Source organism: Hyperoodon ampullatus (genome assembly GCF_949752795.1).
Source record: "Hyperoodon ampullatus genome assembly, chromosome: 2".
Classification (NCBI taxonomy): domain Eukaryota; kingdom Metazoa; phylum Chordata; class Mammalia; order Artiodactyla; family Ziphiidae; genus Hyperoodon; species Hyperoodon ampullatus.
Window position 1 is genome coordinate 108533481 of NC_136915.1, and position 19127 is coordinate 108552607.

Genomic DNA, 19127 nt, shown 5'->3' on the forward strand with positions numbered 1-19127 from the left:
CCCACTGCTAGCCGCAGAGAAGAGGACTGGAGTTCCCTAGGCTGTACATAATACTGGTATTACATGCACCCAGGAATTGAGAATTTCAGGTTTCAAATGATTACCATTAGTCCTATCCACTGGTATCTATGGAGCTCCCAGTCTGTAAGATCTTTGTTCTGTGTCATGATGGTTCACAGACAATAAAGACAAAATGGTCCCTGTCCTCCAAGAGCTTTTGATCCTAAAAAGGGGAAACAAGACTGGTAGACATACAGTCCTGAGAGCTTGTGCTCGCCACTCACATTCATGTGGGTACATGAGTGAAATACACACAAAATCCCAAAGGGGCTAATGTGGTACAAGTAAGATTGTAAAAGGAGTTGATATATCAATGCGGATAAGGCATCAACACCACTAGATTTAGAGTTTGTTAAAGCCAGACTTGATCTCATAGGAGTAAATTACACGAATTATTGTTTTGACATGAATTTTAGATTGAACTTTTTGGTTAAAAAACCTTGGATTTTCCTGGTTCTTCCACCAATAGGATTTATGCTTGGGTTCTTTACCTGATTGTGGTGTTTTCCACCTTTTTCCAGAAGGCAATGGGAATGGCTGCCACTCTTTAATAGGGCAAATACTAGATTTAGCTGCAGTTTGAGGAGTGTTAAAGGTAGAAGTATAACTACATACATGTGACTGGGATTCTGAATGGCTGGTTTTGAATAGAGGACCCCCTCCCACTCTCAATTCCCCATTCCTAAATGGAACTCTTCCCAATGTCAGAGTCATGACTAGGGATGCCACAGCTGCTCTCACCTTCCCAGGAGGAGAGAAGCTGCTGTTGGATGCCTTGCCTAACTAGAAGTTTCTGGTCCAAGAGGAGCAACACTCTCTGCTCTTCACCAAGAAACAGCTGAGAGCATAGCTTGTTCACACCTGCAATCAGTATCTACCACCAAGTTCTGTCTGGCCAGGCTCCAAACCGCAGGTTGGAAGGAAGCTTATCCTCTCCTAAAGATGAAAATCCCACCTAATTTAAGATACCACTTTTCATCACTCATTCAAGTGTTTAGCAAATATCCCTGTCGTTAAATGTGGTGGGTGTATTCCTCTGGCCCCATGGACTTCTGATCCTATAAGGTGGGGCACAGCTGGAGAAGCCTGGACCAGCATCCCTAGCATGGGTTCATGCCCTGGTCTGAGGGCAGTGATGAGTAAATGTCACAGCACTAGAGAAGTTCAACATGGGTAACATCAGCTGAGGTGGAAGTTTTTTGTTTTTGTTTTTGTTTTTGTTTGCGGTACGCGGGCCTCTCACTGTTGTGGCCTCTCCCGTTGCGGAGCACAGGCTCCAGACGCACAGGCTCAGCGGCCATGGCTCACGGGCCCAGCCACTCCGCGGCATGTGGGGTCTTCCCGGACCGGGGCTCAAACCTGTGTCCCCTGCATCGGCAGGTGGACTCTCAACCACTGCGCCACCAGGGAAGCCCTGAGCTGGAAGTTTTGATCAGAGTCTTCCGGAGATTACCAGCTTGCCCCACAGGTTTGCACTGGACAAATGACCCAGTCTGCACACATCACCCCTGTCAGTTCAATCCCATGTTCATTAGTCATTGCTGTTGCTAGGGGCATTATATACTAGCATGTTTAATGGTATTTTTATTCCTACAGAACAAATTTTAGCTCTATTAAAATAGCCACAGTTATAGACCCTAAACCCTTTTCATTCTGTGGGACACTAAAACTGTCTTAGAGGACTTTCCTCACCCTGTAACATGATTTCTTCCGAAAGTGCTCCTCCCATTCTTTGGGTTTAAAAGAGTAATAATAATAATAATATATTTATACTGCTCTCAATTTGTAAAGCTATTAAGAAAGGTTTCCAGATTTCAACCTAGAGAAGAGAAAACGTAAATTAAGAGTACAGGAGTCACAAAGAAAGAAAGGTGAGAGAGTTGCAACATTGCTGACTTTGACGATGGAGAAAGAGGGCCACAAGCCAAGGAACGTGGGCAGCCACGAGAAGCTGAAAAAGACAAAGAAACTGAATCTCCTCTGGAGCCCCCAACAAGGAACATGGTCCTGTAGAGACCTTGATTTTAGCTCAGTAAGGTACATGTTGCTCACATAACCCACAGAACAGTAAGAAAATCATTTTGTATTGTTTTAAGCCACTAGGTTTATGGTAATCTTACCATAGCAGAAAAAACTTAATACGTTGTCCTTTAAAAAAAAGAATAGAGAGTACAGGAGTCACAAAATTGTATAGCTCCAATCACAGGCAATGTATCTCAATGGGGCAACAGAAAGAACCCAGCCTTTGGGATCAGACAGACAGAACCACTACTATTTAGCTGTCTGATCTTAGAAAAATTATTTAACCTCTCTGAGCCTCAGTTTTCTCATGTGGTGGAATCAAATTAGTTAAACACTTATCAAGCTCTCATTATGTGCTGGGCTCTGTGACAGGCACTGAGTATAGAGCAGTAAATAAAACAGGTGTGGTCCATACCCTCATGAAGATTACGGTCTAGCAGGATCCAACTGAATGAAAAAATGTAATGTCAAAAGTCTGTCATAAAGTAGATATTCAAAAAAATGTTTCCTTCCACTTCCAACATCCAATCATTATATACCCTAACACAGTCAAAAGTAAGGTGACTACGGGCAATTTCATACATAGCAAAATTTTGTTGAGGGCCCAGACACAAATGGATTAGTATACTTCTTCAGCATTATGACTCATGAACCTCAGTTCAGCTTACGGTTCTGATTTAAATCCATGTAACCATGGGTTTCTATTTATGATCAACAATGAATCCTTATTTTGGGGTGGAGTTCAAGGCTTATACAGATACTGCCTCATTTATCCTTTCAGGCAGCTTGTGAAGTGAACCCATTTTACAGATGAGGAAACCAGTGGAAGCAGATTCTTTTATGCTTCTTTCGTTCCCTAATACTCGTCTGCACAGGGGAAGCACTCAGTACATGCTGTTTACGCATTGACCGTGCCAGTCACTCAGGAAGGAGAGGTACCCTGAGAGATAGCAAAGAGAGGCTGATTCGAGATTGCATTGTAGCGTCTCAGCTTTCCTTCTCCTTCCTCCAGGTTGCTGAGACATGGGTGACTGGAGTTTCCTGGGGAACATCCTGGAGGAGGTGAATGAGCACTCCACGGTCATTGGCCGCGTGTGGCTGACGGTGCTTTTCATCTTCCGGATCCTCATCCTTGGCACGGCCGCAGAGCTCGTGTGGGGGGATGAGCAGTCCGACTTCGTGTGCAACACCCAGCAGCCAGGCTGCGAGAATGTCTGCTACGACGAGGCCTTCCCCATCTCCCACATCCGCCTCTGGGTCCTACAGATCATCTTCGTCTCCACGCCGTCGCTGGTCTACGTGGGGCACGCGGTGCACCACATCCGCATGGAGGAGAAGCGCAAGGAGCGCGCGGCGGAGGAGCTGTGCCAGCAGTCGCCTGGCAACGGCGGCGGCGAGAGGGCGCCCCTCCCAGCGGACCAGGGCAGCATCAAGAAGGGCAGCAGCAGCAGCAAAGGCACCAAGAAGTTCCGGCTGGAGGGGACCGTGCTGAGGACCTACGTCTGCCACATCATCTTCAAGACCCTCTTTGAAGTGGGCTTCATCGTGGGCCACTACTTCCTGTACGGTTTCCGGATCCTGCCTCTCTATCGCTGCAGCAGGTGGCCCTGCCCCAACGTGGTGGACTGCTTCGTGTCACGGCCCACCGAGAAAACCATCTTCATCCTGTTCATGCTGTCCATGGCCTCTGTGTCCCTCTTCCTCAATATGCTAGAGGTGAGTTACCTGGGACTGAAGAGAATCCGATCTACCTTCAAGAAGCCAGTGGAGCAGCCACTGGGGGAGATTCCTGAGAAGTCCCTCCACTCCATTGCTGTCTCCTCCATCCAGAAGGCCAAGGGCTACCAGCTCCTCGAAGAAGAGAAAATCGTGTCCCATTATTTCCCTTTTACTGAGGTTGGGATGGTGGAGGCCAGCCCACTTTCTGCCAAGCCTTTCAGTCAGTTCGAGGAGAAGATGGGCACCGGGCCCCTAGGGGACTTGTCCAGGGCCTACCAAGAGACACTGCCTTCCTACGCTCAGGTGGGAGCCCGGGAGGGGGAGGGGGAGGGCCAGCCTGCGGAGGCGGGAGCAGAACCGGAGGCGGGAGCAGAACCGGAGGCGGAAGCAGAACCAGAACCAGAAGCAGAACCAGAACCAGAGGTGGGAGAGAAGAGGCAGGAGGCAGAGAGAGTGAGCACGGAAGGCCAGGAGACCCTGGCCGTGCTGGAGGGGGAGAAAATGGAGACCCCCCAAGTGGGGAAGGAGGTTGAGAAAGAAGAGGTGACGCCTGAGAAGGTATCAAAGCAGGGGCTGCCACCTGAGAAGGCGCCTTCACTGTGTCCGGAGCTGCCTGGAGATGACACCAGACCCCTGAGCAGGCTGAGCAAAGCCAGCAGCCGGGCCAGGTCAGACGATCTAACCATATGAAGCAGTGCCAAAGGAAGAAAGAAAAGAAAACACCCGAGCTAACATATGGCAAGATGAAACCTAAAGTTGCCAACATGCTTTGAGTCGTCTGTCCCTCCCCTCACACCCACCCTGGTTGGACAGGCACTGCGGTAGAACCGTGCATGCCGTACAACTAGGAAACTGCCTTTCCCTTATATAAAGGCTATCCAGATGAACCCATTGTCCTGTCAAAGTTCCCAGTCTCATGACTGCCCTGCCCCTCTACGCCACAGGGAATTCTGCTTTCATCCCCATGTCCCCATAGAAATCCTTCCAATCAGAATTGTGATTGTCTCATAGCTTTTCACCAGTCTTGTCTCAAGCTCACAAACTCTGCTGAATTTTATCACCCCAGCATTTCCCTAGCAGACACCGTGTGACATATATTAGGGATCCCAAACTTAAACGCCTATAGGATGCAGGCCGGTGGTTGAAATTGGTGACGTGCGCCTGTTCTAATGCCATGGGAGAGCTAGGGCTGTGAAATTTGGAAAGCAGAGGGCAACTGCTGCTCATTTCCAGGCAGCGATTACCAGACAGTGTTACCTGGCCATCTGATTTTTCAAGAGAAGCCAGAAATCCAAACATTTAAGTGAAGTTTCCCACATTTTTAATGTTGCCAGCTAAATTTTAAATATGCCATGTGGGCCAAAGAAAATGTGTGCAAGCCAAAGTTAACCTGTGGGGTACCAATCTGCAAGTTCAGCTTATACTCATGAGCCCAGCTTTCCTATGGAATTGGTCATATTATTTAGGGTCTCAACTTGTTCCTGTGGCTTCCAAACCTCATTTCACCATTTTGGAGTGTTTGGTTTAAATCATCAGTCTAGGAGATGTCCAGAGTTCTCACTGGCCTTTCTTTTGGGTCACTGTAGCCCCTGGGTTCTGATGTAATTACATCCCTTGTATTGGTGGGAATTCTGCACTGGGCGCTCTCAGAAAAGGAGAACAAACCCCATAGCCTCTCCCAGAACTGAAAAGGCTTTGAACCCTGGTCGCAGTTTTCTTCCCTGAAGCAAAGGAGATCCTTTTCTTTCCTGTCCTCTTCCAACATCAGTGCTCAGCCTGAAATCTACACCTCCTTTCATCAGGGGCTGGGAGCAAGCCCAGCTCTGAGCCAGACGATACCTGCCTACTGGCCTGTCTTGAGGAGATTAACCCTCAGGCCTTGCTCAGGCAAAAAACATGTACAAAAAGGACCATCAGAGTGGCACTAGAGAGAGCCTCTTACAAATTGGGAACACAAACAGCCAGGGTCTCAAAGTCTAGCCCCAGGCCAGACTTCATCCCCGGAAGGGACATAAAGGCTTAACAAGGGAACAACAGGGATCTTGAAGGTCTCCTACCCTTTATCCCCCCAACCAACTCTCTTCAAACATAGAGTCCAGTCAGGGAAAATCCTCAGGTATAAGTACATATTTCACACAGGGAGCAATTTTACCTAGAGCCAATCAGTTCCCAGAGCAGAGGGAGAAATTGATATCCAAGCTGGTCCATCTAAAACAAAGCTATGCTTCATGGGCTGCAGTGCCAAGGCTAAGATAGGAGGGATAGAAACCACAGCTGGGATCTGGACAGGAGACCACCAGGGTACCCAGAAAAAACTGCCTTCATTCTATCTTACCCCCAACCAGCACCATCCCAAAGAATGCAAATCCCTTGTGCTGCCCTCTGTTTACCACCTTCCTTTTAAGATATTCATTTTAGATGTGCTTTTCTAGAGCAAAGCCTCCTCCAAAACTATTCCTCCCCTGTGACAGTATTCCCATTCCTTGGTGCTCCATTCTAAAGCAAAATGGTCTAAAAATGAAATTCATTCTAAGGTATGATTTTTTAAAATTAATCCAGGGAAAATTTACATTTTAAAAGAGAAAGCCTAAAATGTATTTTACCTAGGTTAATCCAAAGTGACAAACTTTCAGTGAAGGAATGAATTAGGTAATGGACAGTTGAATAGAAGAGGTATATTTGTCTTGTAGACAGGTGACTTTCTGGCTACTACTTGAATCTTCCTTCCCCTTGCAATCAACACTATTCCAGACAGACTTTCTTCAGTATGATGACAGAAGTAACAAAATCCCAGGCCTGAGAACCAGACATCATTGCACTCTCCCTAATGGCTGCACTATTGCTCCTACAGTTTTGCTCCTGAAGACCCATTTTAAGAAGATGTAAACTCAGAACTTGAAAATAGCTTGATCATTACCAGAATAAAGTGTCTATATCAACTAGGACTTAATCCAAAAGAGAAAAGAAAAAAACTGTCATTCCAAGTGAAAACTGCTGGTGCTCTTTGGAACCAGCTGTAGAGGTGTAGGTGAAGGCTGCTTGTCTTGTCTTGCTGGGGCCTAAGTGTGTGAGTGTATTTCCTTGAATGAAGCAGCATCCTGCTTCAGTGTCTGTACCTACCCCACCAGCGGGGAAGTTGCCATTTTCCCTCTCAGTCTTCCCAACAAACGAGGAAGCTTATTTTGGAAGAAACAGACACAGGCATCAAGGGACCAGGGCTTTTTTTTCTATTTCTGCTATTTGGTCGCTGTGTTATTGTCATCTCTTACCCTCTCTGTACCTCAGTTTTCTGTCTACAAACTAGAGGTGGCATTTACCACCAACGTACCTCCAGGGGTATCAGAAGGATTCATAAGTTACCTGCCAAGTCTAGAGCCTGTTGAGTGGTGTCTGAGAGATTCCTCCAGCAGCAGGGAGACTGGGAAGAAGGGCAGGTGGGTAGCTTCTATCTGACTCTCCCAACCTGCCTTGCAGTTATCTGGTGAGAGTTTTTCAATGTGGAATAGACACTCAGGAGATCCGTTTTCTCAGAGAAGGCTCAGAACAGAATCTTGACACCATATGTTTGGTAGGAACCTGTTTGACCTTGAAAAATGGCTGGGGACAGATGGGCAATTACTCTCCACCCATGGAAAATGTCACCTCATGCCTCACCTTAAGCTGCCACACAACTGCTGTCAGGTTCCATTCACAGGCAGTGGTGTGTCTGTGGAGGACCTTACCCTGTACAGCTGGATCCCTCAGTATCTCTTCTGAGGCAAATAATTATGATTGACTCAAGATGATAATCGCCCCTGGGCTCCATGAAGGCCAAGCTTTAAATCCTAATCCTGGTCCTTCCCCTGTTAGGTTAAACCTTTACAGTATGTGGATCTACCAATTTAAAAAAAAGCACTGGACAGCATGACATCAAAAGCACAGCTCTCTCGGGCTTCCCTGGCGGCGCAGTGGTTGAGAGTCCGCCTGCCGATGCAGGGTACACGGGTTCGTGCCCCGGTCCGAGAAGATCCCACATGCCGCGGCGCGGCTGGGCCCGTGAGCCGTGGCCGCTGAGCCTGCGCGTCCTGAGCCTGTGCTCCGCAACGGGAGAGGCCACAACAGTAAGAGGCCCGCGTACCGCAAAAAAAAAAAAAAAAAAAAAAATACAGAGAGATCAGCTCGGTGCTTTGTGACCGCCTGGAGGGGTGGGATAGGGAGGGTGGGAGGGAGGGAGGGAGACGCAAGAGGGAAGGGATATGGGAACAGATGTATATGTGTAACTGATTCACTTTGTTATAAAGCAGAGACTAATAAAAAATAAATTAATTAATTAAAAAAAATAAATACAATCTGTAAAACGAAGTAGGTGTGTACCTAGAAGTGATAGTGAAATAGGCACGGAGAGTTTTCCTTCTTGTAATTATCATATTACAACTAAATATGTAATTGGGGGAGGAAGGAGGAAAAGGAAATAAAATTCTAGGTTCAGCAGTTAAATAAGAGGAAAGATTTTTATGAAAGACAAGTCATCTCCACTGCCCTAGACATTGCTGCTCCCAAAGCCAGGAGAGAGTGGTACTCCACTGCAGCCAACAAGGTAGCAGTGGGATATACTGTAGCCTCCAGCCCCACGCATTCTGGAAGTTCTCCCAGGCAGACAAAGTATATTATGGAAGAATTCATAAAGTCTCCTGGAGGGAAAAGTAGATGGCGTCACTGCCTTTTTCTGCAAATTTTCCATCTATGAAATAGGATTAGTAAAGGCTCAGCTAAGAAATATGTTCACAACAAACTTCTTGGGGAAAATCTCTGGCAAAAGCATTATTGGGATTGTGTCCTGAATTCTCCAACTTTCCACATCTTTATGTCAGAGCTAATAGTTACATGTTAGACTGTTACAAAACAATAAAACTAACTTGACTTTTCACCACCTTTGTTTTTTCTTTTGACCTGTCAGCCATGCTACCCTGTGAAGAGTAGTTTCTGGTGTTCTTCCTTTGAAATTAAGGGGTTGAGGGACAAGAGCACTGGGGGACCAGGAGGGGCAGTGATATGCTGGTAAACGTGTAACAATCAGATCTTTCCAGGGTAAAGAGGCCCTGGTTTGTAGTGTTTGCCAATTTCCTTGCTATAAATTTTTCCACCATCACCAATTTCAACCCACCAACATAATGTCACTAGGCACAGAGATGAGAAGAGATGTACAGTAGCATAGAATTATAAATATTTCCACTATACAATAGATATAAATAGCCTCAAGAGCATAGATAATAGTAAAATAATTAAGAAGTGATTGAGCTCTGTGCATTACCTTTGTTTCATTTTTAAGTTTATGTAGTTTAATTGTTAATAATGACTGTACACTTAAAACTGCCTCACAAAATTCCAAGAAATTTAGCAAATGGCTCTTACGAGCCAGTACAAGCCAGCTCCAGCACACAGCTGGGTGGAATGGAGGAGAATCTGATTTAGAAAGAACATGAAACTCTCCTTATCAATTGAGGTTTGGTCAGTTTGTCCCCTCTCTTTCTCCACACAAATCTCAGGAAAAATAGTAGTATACTTCTTTGGCGCTTTGGAAAGGGACAAAATAATAGGATTTGTTCTCTTCCATGTCACTGAGAACTGTAGAAACAGTTAAAGTTATTCATTACAGATAAAAATAGATAAAATAAAATTAGCCAAAAGATTCTGCCTGAGATTTATCATGTCACTTCTCTACTTAAAATCCTTCAATGACTCAATTGCTTACCCCGAAATTCTAAATTCCTTAACATGACTTACAAAGCCTTTATAACTGATTGTAACCCACCTAGAGAGGATGTCTATTTTTACTTGCCCAGAATCTATTCTCCCTTCTTCTATAATAACATCTTCTATTGGGAAATACTCTTCCTCAGTTAGATATAGTCTTGGTGGGACTCTTAGTAATGTTTACCCTGACTTCCCGTGGTCAAGAGTCAGGTCTTGTTGTTTGTTTTTATTTTTTGTTTTTTGTTTTTAACTCAAATGGGCCAACCATACACTCACTCCCTGGAATGTGAATCTTGAGTGGAGTAACCGAGGGACCGAAACTTGGTTGAGATTCATTTATCTTGACAGAAGCCTTTAAAGAGACTCACAATTAGTTCCTGCTTACCTAGATTTCTGGGAGATGCTTAGTTCCTCTTTTTTCAGATCATGGTTCATCGGCCTTCCTTCAGTTCGCTAAGCCAGCCCAGAGTTCCTTTTTTTTTTTTTTTAATTTAATGTTGCCAAAATTGTCTCTATTAATTACAAGCCTCTGACTGGTAGGTACACCACCTTTCTAGCCTCGTCTCCCACATCCATCCACATATGCATGTGTTCCAGCCTTACAGAAACATTGGCTGGTCCCCAAATATGGACAAGCCTGGCACTTAGTGATGAAGAAATTCCATGGTATTTCAGGCCTCTGCCCTGTCCTGCCTTTTTTCTGTAATCAGCTCTTTCTCATCCTTCAAGATTCAGCTCAGTTGTCTTCTTTATGAAATTTCACAAACTTCCCTATACAAAGTGAGTTGCTCCCTCCTTTGTGATCTCTCAGTATTTGTGTACACTTCTCTCATAGCACTTATCAAAAGTGATTTCAGGGCTTCCCTGGTGGCGCAGTGGTTGAGAGTCCGCCTGCCGATGCGGGGGACACGGGTTCGTGCCCCGGTCTGTGAAGATCCCACATGCTGCGGAGCGGCTGGGCCCATGAGCCATGGCCACTGAGCCTGCGCGTCCGGAGCCTGTGCTCCACAATGGGAGAGGCCGCAACAGTGAGAGGCCCGCGTACCACAAAAAAAAAAAAAAAAAGTGATTTCAAAAAGAGATTTCATATTATATATCTCTGAATATTCGGTACTTAGCACAGTGCCTAGAACATAGCAATGTTTGCTGAATGAATGAACACTACTCAGGCATCTCCCAGGGCAGGAAGGAGATAATTGGCTAAGCACTCCCCAGCACCAGAGCAGGCTGACACTACATAGCAATATATCTGAGGAAGAGGTTCCCTGAAGGTCCCAAGAGTTCCAGGCTGAAGGCAGGCAGACTTGCTTTATCATAAATAAAGGAAGGCAGGGAAATTTTCACATGAGTTGCTGGATGTCATCTCCCAGAGAAGCCTTGGAAGCCATATGTTGATGACGGCAGTCAGAGCCTTTGAATGACTGTAGACTAGAGGACCAGCCCCCCCACCCCGACACCCCTACCAATTCCCACTAATTGGACTTTCGCACTTTACATTAAACAAAAAATAAGCTTTTATTGTATTAATCTTCTGAGCTCTCAAGATTTATCTGTTACAGGATCTAGCATTATCTCATCTGTTTACAGAAATTAAGGTTAGGTGTGACTATAACAAAAACCTAAACTATGTGGCTTTGGCTTAACAGTTGAACAGTGAGTGGTGAAGAAATGAAAATCAAAGGTTACAAGGATAGAGCCTCAGGCTATACCATGCAAATATTTAGTAAAAATGTCGCCTGTGATGATTTGTGTATTAGTTATCTATTGCTTGGTAACATATCACTCCAAAACTTAACGGCTTGAAACAACAATAAGCATGTATTATCTCTCATAGTTTCTGTGGGTCAGGAATTCTGGAGCAGCTTGGGGTCTCTCATGAGGTTGCAGTCAGATTTTGACAGGGCCTGCAGTCGTCCGAGGCTTGACTGAGGTGGTAGGATCCACACACTCACGTGGTTACTTGACCAGAAGGTTGGTGCTGGCAAGTTGGTATCTCTCTACTTGGGCCTCTCCATGGGTCTGCTTGAGTGTCCTCATGACCTGGTGTCTGGTTTCCCCCAGAGCAACTGAATCAGGAGATCAAGGCAAATGCTTCAATGTCTTTTATGACCTAAGCTTGGAAGTCACATACCATCAGTTTCACTGCATTTTATTAGTCACTTTCCCTCAGACTGCTCCAATTACTGTACAGAGAATAAACTAGAGAGGAGCAACATTTGAGATAAAGATGCCAATTTTGGCTCCTTTTTCTCTGTTTTAATGATTTCCTTGTACATATGATATGTATTGTAATCATCTCCAAATGCCTCTTGGAAATAGGCAGGATTGGAATCATAAATGATAACTATAATGCAAATCCCAGACCACAGTACAATTGCCACCATCAGGGAAGCCCTCAGCCAAGGATAATGTTTTTGGCCAGGACAGAGTTTTGAGTTCTTTTTTTTCCCCCTCCAGCTTCTGTTCTTCTCTAACATTTGGCTTTCCTGAAAACTGTTCAGCTTTTCTAATTCATCTAAGTTTTCCAAATGCATTTTTCTATCTTTCTCATTTGCTACAGTTGTCATCTCCACACTGGCTAGATCTGTAGATGGAAGAAAGGACAAGGCACCTCCGGAATTGAGTTAGGCTAATAAAACCAGCAGAAAATGGATGAGATCAAATAAACACAAGTGAGCTAAGCCAGCAGAATATAATGTAACAACAACAACAAAAACAAAACCCAATTACATCTTTAAGGCAGACATTATGACAAGGGACATTCTTATGACATTACAACAAATAGGGACATCTCTAATGTCTCTCAGACCAGAACCTCAACTTTCTCCAATTTCTTTTTTCATGATTGTATCAGAATGAAGCAATAATTTCCAGGACAACTCTATCTTTCATGAATTACAGACTATTTGTCCTCCCTTTAAATATTTTTTATATACTTATCCAGTAGTCAAAGACCCTTCTTGACTTGTAAAAAATCCTGTTGACCTAATTACTGTGCCTAGTTAGGTCCTATACATAGACCAGGACAGAAGAGACTCTCATCTTTACAGATAAGTAACAGACAAGGAAAACAACAACAAAGAGACAGCTAACAGCCTAGAATTTATGAAAGGTATAGGAGACATGAGAAGAAAACAGCGGTCACCAAAAGTAAAAGAATAGAATAATTTCAAAAGATATTTACTTAAGAAAACAAAAATAATCTCGAAATCTATTTTATGCTCTCAAAAAGATGTAAAGAAAACCTGGGCTCTATAAAACAAGAGATGAAACAAAAGATAATAAAATAACAAACTGAATTGGAAAAGGAGCTGGCAGAGTTAGCAAACAATGTCATGGCAGAATTTAAGAAGAATAAAGAGCAGAATTAACAGCACATAAAGCCAAATCAGTTTTGTAAAGTGTCAACATCAGAAATTCTCCCATAATGCCAAGGGGAAGAACAAAGAGATGAAAGTTATCGGAGAGGAGATAAACGATATGGAGAGAAGGCAATAGAAATCCAATACATAGGTATTGGTTCTCCTGAAGGAGAGTCAGGACAAGAGAACCACAATCATCAAAGACATAATGGGAGGAAACTTCCTTGAGCTGATAAAAGACCTGAAACCACAAATTGGAAGGAATTCACCATGTACCCAGAAAAAAAAAACTAGATAAATTGTGATTTGAACGTATAAAGAGATAATTCTACAATTTTAAAAATATAAGAAACAACTCCTGCTGTGGTTTGTGTACTGCTAATGAACAGTTAAGTTTTCACATTCTTGCCCAGTTGTGAACACAGAGTAGGATCACACCTTGTCAATAGGAGCTGAGGCTTCCTGTGAAGAAAATATATATTTCAATGTATAATCCTGGAAAGGGAAAGATCTTGGTTGAGAAAAGAGGACTTGGAAGGTGAGCCTTAAATAGGAAGAAGAGGGAATTCCTTTCTCTGCCTGACCCTCATTCTCTTAAGCCTGGAATCCAAAGAGTTCCAATGTGCTCAATATGCTTCCAACAGATAAAGGAACAATGGCATGTGCCATATAGAAGCAAGTCAGGGACTAAATTAGGGAGTTAGTGATTTAGTACTTGTCAAGATCATAGAACATTACCTGGCTCATAGTAAGCACTTGGTAAGTATTAGCTATTATCATTATCATAAATATTATTTCTATGTGATTAATTACTGTGATTTAGTATAGTGTTATTATTAAATGATACACCTTAGACTCAACTGGGATACAGAGATTTGAGAGAAGGGTTTGTGCACTTGATCTAGAGGGATAAGAAGGAGAAATCTCCCCTCTCTCTCAGAGACCACTGTTGGCCATGGGGATCAGTGATAGCTGTAAAGGAAAAGAGAAGCTAGGGTGAGGACAAGAAAGCAAAACTCTTGGCTCTCAACCGTAGCCATCTCATCCCTCCCAATGTGGAGTTAGTCCCCCCGGAGCCAACTTTGATTAACAGGATATTTATTAAGTTAGCTACAAAGGAAGAAAATATCAGGCTGGCTTCATTCTTCTCCATAACATATTAAATTTCAGAAAAGAACATCTGTAAAATATTGAGGATGAAAACTTTAAGCCAGGAACCCCACAACAAGCCAAATGGCATTCATGAGTAAAGACAATTGAAAGGAATTTCAATTATGCCAAAACTCAAAATTCCTGCAAACCCTTCTTTAAAGAAAAATTTATCTCATGATTCACTCAAGCCAAAAGAGAAAGAATTTTTAAAAAGAATTTAAGAAGGCCAAGTATGAAAGAGGCTAGTGATGAATACTGAAGACATTAAACATAAAATGAATTAAATGTAACTGTAGTAAGAATCGTTACAAAACAGAATACAAATGTCATAAATAATTCTTAACACATAGTAATTTTTTAAAAGTAAGGCTTAAAATCCCAGCTTATACCAACATAAACTTGGGAACTGTGTGAGGTGGAAGGAGTAAGGGAAAAGGAGAAATATGAGGAAGTAGAGTGCCCTGATATTTTTTACTTACAAAGATATTATTTTATTCTCTATTTTAGCAGTTAGAAAAATATAGAGTTGCATGTGTTATTTTAAAACAAAATGTATGCCTTCCAAAGTACCAGGGGAAAAAATTAAGGAACACATAGTCCATACAGAAGAAAAGAGAGAACAGAAAAAAGAAAAATTAACAACAGACACACAAAACAAGAAGGCAGAATCATTAAACCAAACCAAATATTTATTTGTATTGATATAAAATATAACATGGAACAAAGACATAGTATGGATCATTTTGCACTGTAAAATATGGCATCTATAAGAAGCCCTCAGAAATACAAGGAGATGTAGACAGAAAAATAGTAGTAGTTAGAAACTTTAACATGCCTCCTTCAGTTCTTGACAAATAAATAGAACACAAAAATATAGAGGACCTGAATATAATTTACAAGTCCGACTTAGTGGATATGTTACAGAATGTTAAATGGAATATTTCCTATGCCTTAGGGTTTCAGCCAAGGCTGCAAAACCAAGGACGATGAATGCTCAGTGCTTATACGTTCTGAAGAGTGAAACAAAGCAAAAACATTCCATAACTGCTATTAAAAAAAAAAATGGCCCCCCAAATGGTCTTGCAACCCTTAATCCACCATCTGCTCCAGATTATTTAAGAGAATGATAAGGTTTAATTGTGAGGGCATTCTTTGAAGAGAGGGTCAGATGAAAATAAAGTGCTGCAATGTTTCCCCTCCCATCCCCTCCAAATAAGGGTTCAAGGAAAACCTCTGAGATTTTTCTGGGAAACACCTGCTTGGAGGGAAGCCTGACATCTTACTAGTCATTAGCCACCTACTAATCTTCAGAAGTTTGCCCGCCCACCTCAGGCTACCACAGGAGCCAACCTTGGAGGAGCTAATGTGTGTGGCCCCAGATCTGCTGAGTCACAGACATGGTGACTGCCCCTTGCCCAGGGAAACTTGAGGGCTTGGGTAAGTGTTTCCTGTGGGCCAAATTCTTCACCACATTCTTATCTTATTACAGAAAACAAACAAAAACAAAAAAAAAGCATACTGGTTAAATAAATCATGGCATAATTAGATGATTGGAATGTTATTGAATCAATGAAAAATGTAAAATCTTTGGCATGAGAAAGTATGTTCATGATATATTTCTAAGTGGAAAAAGTATATAACAAAATATCATGCTCATTGTATCCATTGTGGGAAAAATGAAAAAGTATACCTGCATAAGTGTGGGCATTTAACAGAGTAACCAAGAATAAGACTGAATATCTCAGACTTTGGAAATATGCCAGGATTGAGCTCCTTGGTACTTGTCTTTCCAAAGTCCTGATGGTAAATCACAATCCAGTGAGAAAGGCAGGGGCTTCTCTAAAATGAGGGAATGTTCTTGATGTTAGTCATTCAGAGAAGTTAGTCCTGGAACAGGAAATGGTGGGGAGATAAGGAAAGCTTTCTGCTCTGCGCAGGCCCAGATGACAGGAAACCCAAATTTAAGTGCGGAGAAGTTCACAACAGTTCTTATGGGAAAAGCATGCACATATTTTACTTTTTTTCATGAATTCCAATTTATATATTCAATTTAAAATTTCCTCTCTATATATTCTTCCCTTATATTCAAAAATTACATGGATCAAGTTAACTCTGCATTATAATTACATTAATAAGGAATCCCCAAATTAGCTTTAATAAATGGGAAAAGATTTAATGTTATATATTTTAAATAATGCCTCTGAGTCTTTCCAAATTTGGCAGATATACAATCATCAGTCTTTTCAATCCAACAGGAATAATTGGCAACCAGAAATTTTAAATATATGTTTAAACAGAGTAATAATGAAGGCAAACTGTGACTGTAAATTCATTATAATAATAATGAGTAGGGGCTTCCCTGGTGGCTCAGTGGTTAAGAATCTGCCTGCCAATGCAGGGGACACGGGTTCAAGACCTGGTCCTGGAAGATCCCACATGCCACGGAGCAACTAAGCCCGTGCGCCACAGCTACTGAGCCTGCGCTCTAGAGTCCGCGAACCACAACTACTGAGCCCGTGTGCCACAACTACTAAAGTCCACGTGCCTAGAGTCTGTGCTCCACAACAAGAGAAGCCACCGCAATGAGAAGCCTGCACACCGCAACGAAGAGTAGCCCCCACTCACCACAACTAGAGAAAGCCCGCATGCAGCAACGAAGACCCAACACAGCCAAAAATAAAATAAATCAATTAAAAAAACCACACACACAAAAAATACTCTGGCCCTCAGTCCCCTTTCTCCAGGCAAATCAGAGCTGACCTTTCCCTATTGAAGAAGGGCTTTGAGGTGGGAAGCAGAGTCTCACAACCAGTCCTCCAGTTCTGTCATTGTGTATGGAAGTTGTTAAAAATGCAGATTCCTGGGAGCCACCCTCAGAAATCCTGAGTCCACAGGTCTGCCTTAGGGCCTATGAATCTACATTTTATTTTTTTTATTTTTATTTTTATATTTTTTTTTGCGGTATGCGAGCCTCCCACTGTTGTGGCCTCTCCCGTTGCTGAGCACAGGCTCCGGACGCGCAGGCTCAGCGGCCATGGCTCACGGGCCCAGCCGCTCCGCGGCATGTGGGATCTTCCCGGACCAGGGCACGAACCCGTGTCCCCTGCATCGGCAGGCGGAGTCTCAACCACTGCGCCACCAGGGAAGCCCTGAATCTACATTTTAAACAAGGTTCCCAAGCAGTTACAGCACCACACTTTGAGAAAACTGCACCTATAAACTTTTTAGGTACCAAGTATAGATGCTGTCCATGGGACCACTGGGAAGGAAGTGTCTCCTCTCTGAATATTTGGGGTTTCCTGGCCAGCCTACCTTGGTGGATTACTGGGGTATAGAGTGGAGTTCAAGGTCTCAGTGAACCTGACATAGCAAGGAAAGCTACATGGTAGGATGGCTATACATGGAGGGAGACAACTGGAGTAGGATGCCATGGAATTGGTGATGTCATATATCTCAAAAATCCATTTGTATGTTTAGTACAACTGCATGTGAATCTACTACTATATCACAACAAAAAGTTTAAAAAGAAAATTCCTAACAGAAGTCATCCAGCCACTGGCATGGGCAGGAGAAGAGGTGCTAGGATGTTTCCCAAGGATCTAGTGTTCGTGTCAGCTCCTAGGATCAGTCTTTTGTATGAATTTGGAGGAAGAGGGGAATGTAGTTAGCTGTCAGGATGTGGATGGTGCTGGACGGCGTGAGAAGATGGGTGCTGTAGCTGCTATGAAAAAGAGTGCAAAAAATTGTCATGAACAACACTGGTCCAAGGGACACAGATTGGTCATGTTGTCAGCAGACTCTTTAAGAGTAGATCTATGTGGCTGTCTGGCTGTCAATCTCTAGATGAGTGGTAAACAATGGTCAGCAACTATGAACATGAACTATTTTGGAAAGCATCCTTGGAAAACGGATACAAACAGGGGGCTCAGGTAGAGCCCAGGTGGCTTGACAGTCCCTGGAGGCAGAAGCAGATCTCACTGTTGAACAGGACTGTAGCAGCTAGAGTGAATTGGGAGAACAGTACTGAGGTAAGGGTAAGAGGACAAGCCATCTTGGTGACGGAGTCCACCACCACCAGGAAAGAGACCTGCTTTGAAAGGACAGTCAACTGGACGTTAATCTAGTGTGAAGGTTTTCTGGAGACATTCCATCAAAAGCAGGGGGGGCTTCCCTGGTGGCGCAGTGGTTGAGAGTCCACCTGCCGATGCAGGGGACACGGGTTTGTGCCCCGGTCCAGGAAGATCCCACATACCACGGAGCAGCTAGGCCCGTGAGCCATGGCCACTGAGCCTACACGTCCGGAGCCTGTGATCCGCAACGGGAGAGACCACAACAGTGAGAGGCCCGCATACTGCAAAAAAAAAAAAGCAGGGGGCAGTGGTTCTTTGGCTCACCCATGCCTGTCCTTGACCTGGACACAGTTGTTAACAATAGGGAGAATCCTGAATGGTGTCTTTCAGAGTTTTACACAGCCCTGGGGCCAATGAGATTGCATACCTTTTTCTGCTGCCAGATTCATTGAGACCCTGATCCCCACCATGCACTCCACTAAGCCACCAAGGTAAACTGTTTGCCTTGATAGGCTAACCCAGCATTCTGCACTATCACACAGTCTTGATAGATGACAATCTAACTCATCATATGCCTACACAGATGCTACTGCTTCCCTGATAGATGTAGCCAGGGACACAAAGTTCTCTGGTTTAAGACTCTCCCTTAGTAGGGCTACCTCCACTGCTCCCTCACCTTCAGGATTGGGGATTGGACATCTGATAGGTAGTTCGGGCTTCTTAGTATGAGTAGAGTTCAAGTCTAAGAAGAAAGACACATTCCCTTGTGTGTAATAAATCTGAGTCTCAGTTACTCAGATTGCAGTAATCTAAGCACTCTGGTCGAAGATGCAGGTCCACTCAAGGCTGTGCTTCCAGTATTGACTGCAGTCTTGAATCCCACACTGGGTGATTGCCCTCAGCTGGAGCCGGCTTCAGGCCAAGACTACAGGACTACAAGGAATAGGTAGAGTCCTGGTGGGAAAGGATAAGCCCTACAGCAGTGCATTAAGCCTTCACGCAATGAGTA

General features: G+C 43.7%; 1 protein-coding gene across 1 annotated transcript; it reads left to right on the forward strand.

Annotated features, from left to right (window-relative positions):
* Positions 1-3105: 3105 nt before the first annotated feature.
* On the forward strand, positions 3106-4491 carry GJA8 (gap junction protein alpha 8; the record flags this gene model as incomplete). Its single annotated transcript, XM_079728474.1, has 1 exon — positions 3106-4491. The coding sequence occupies one exon, from the start codon at positions 3106-3108 to the stop codon at positions 4489-4491; it is 1386 nt and encodes a 461-aa protein (XP_079584600.1).
* Positions 4492-19127: the final 14636 nt, after the last annotated feature.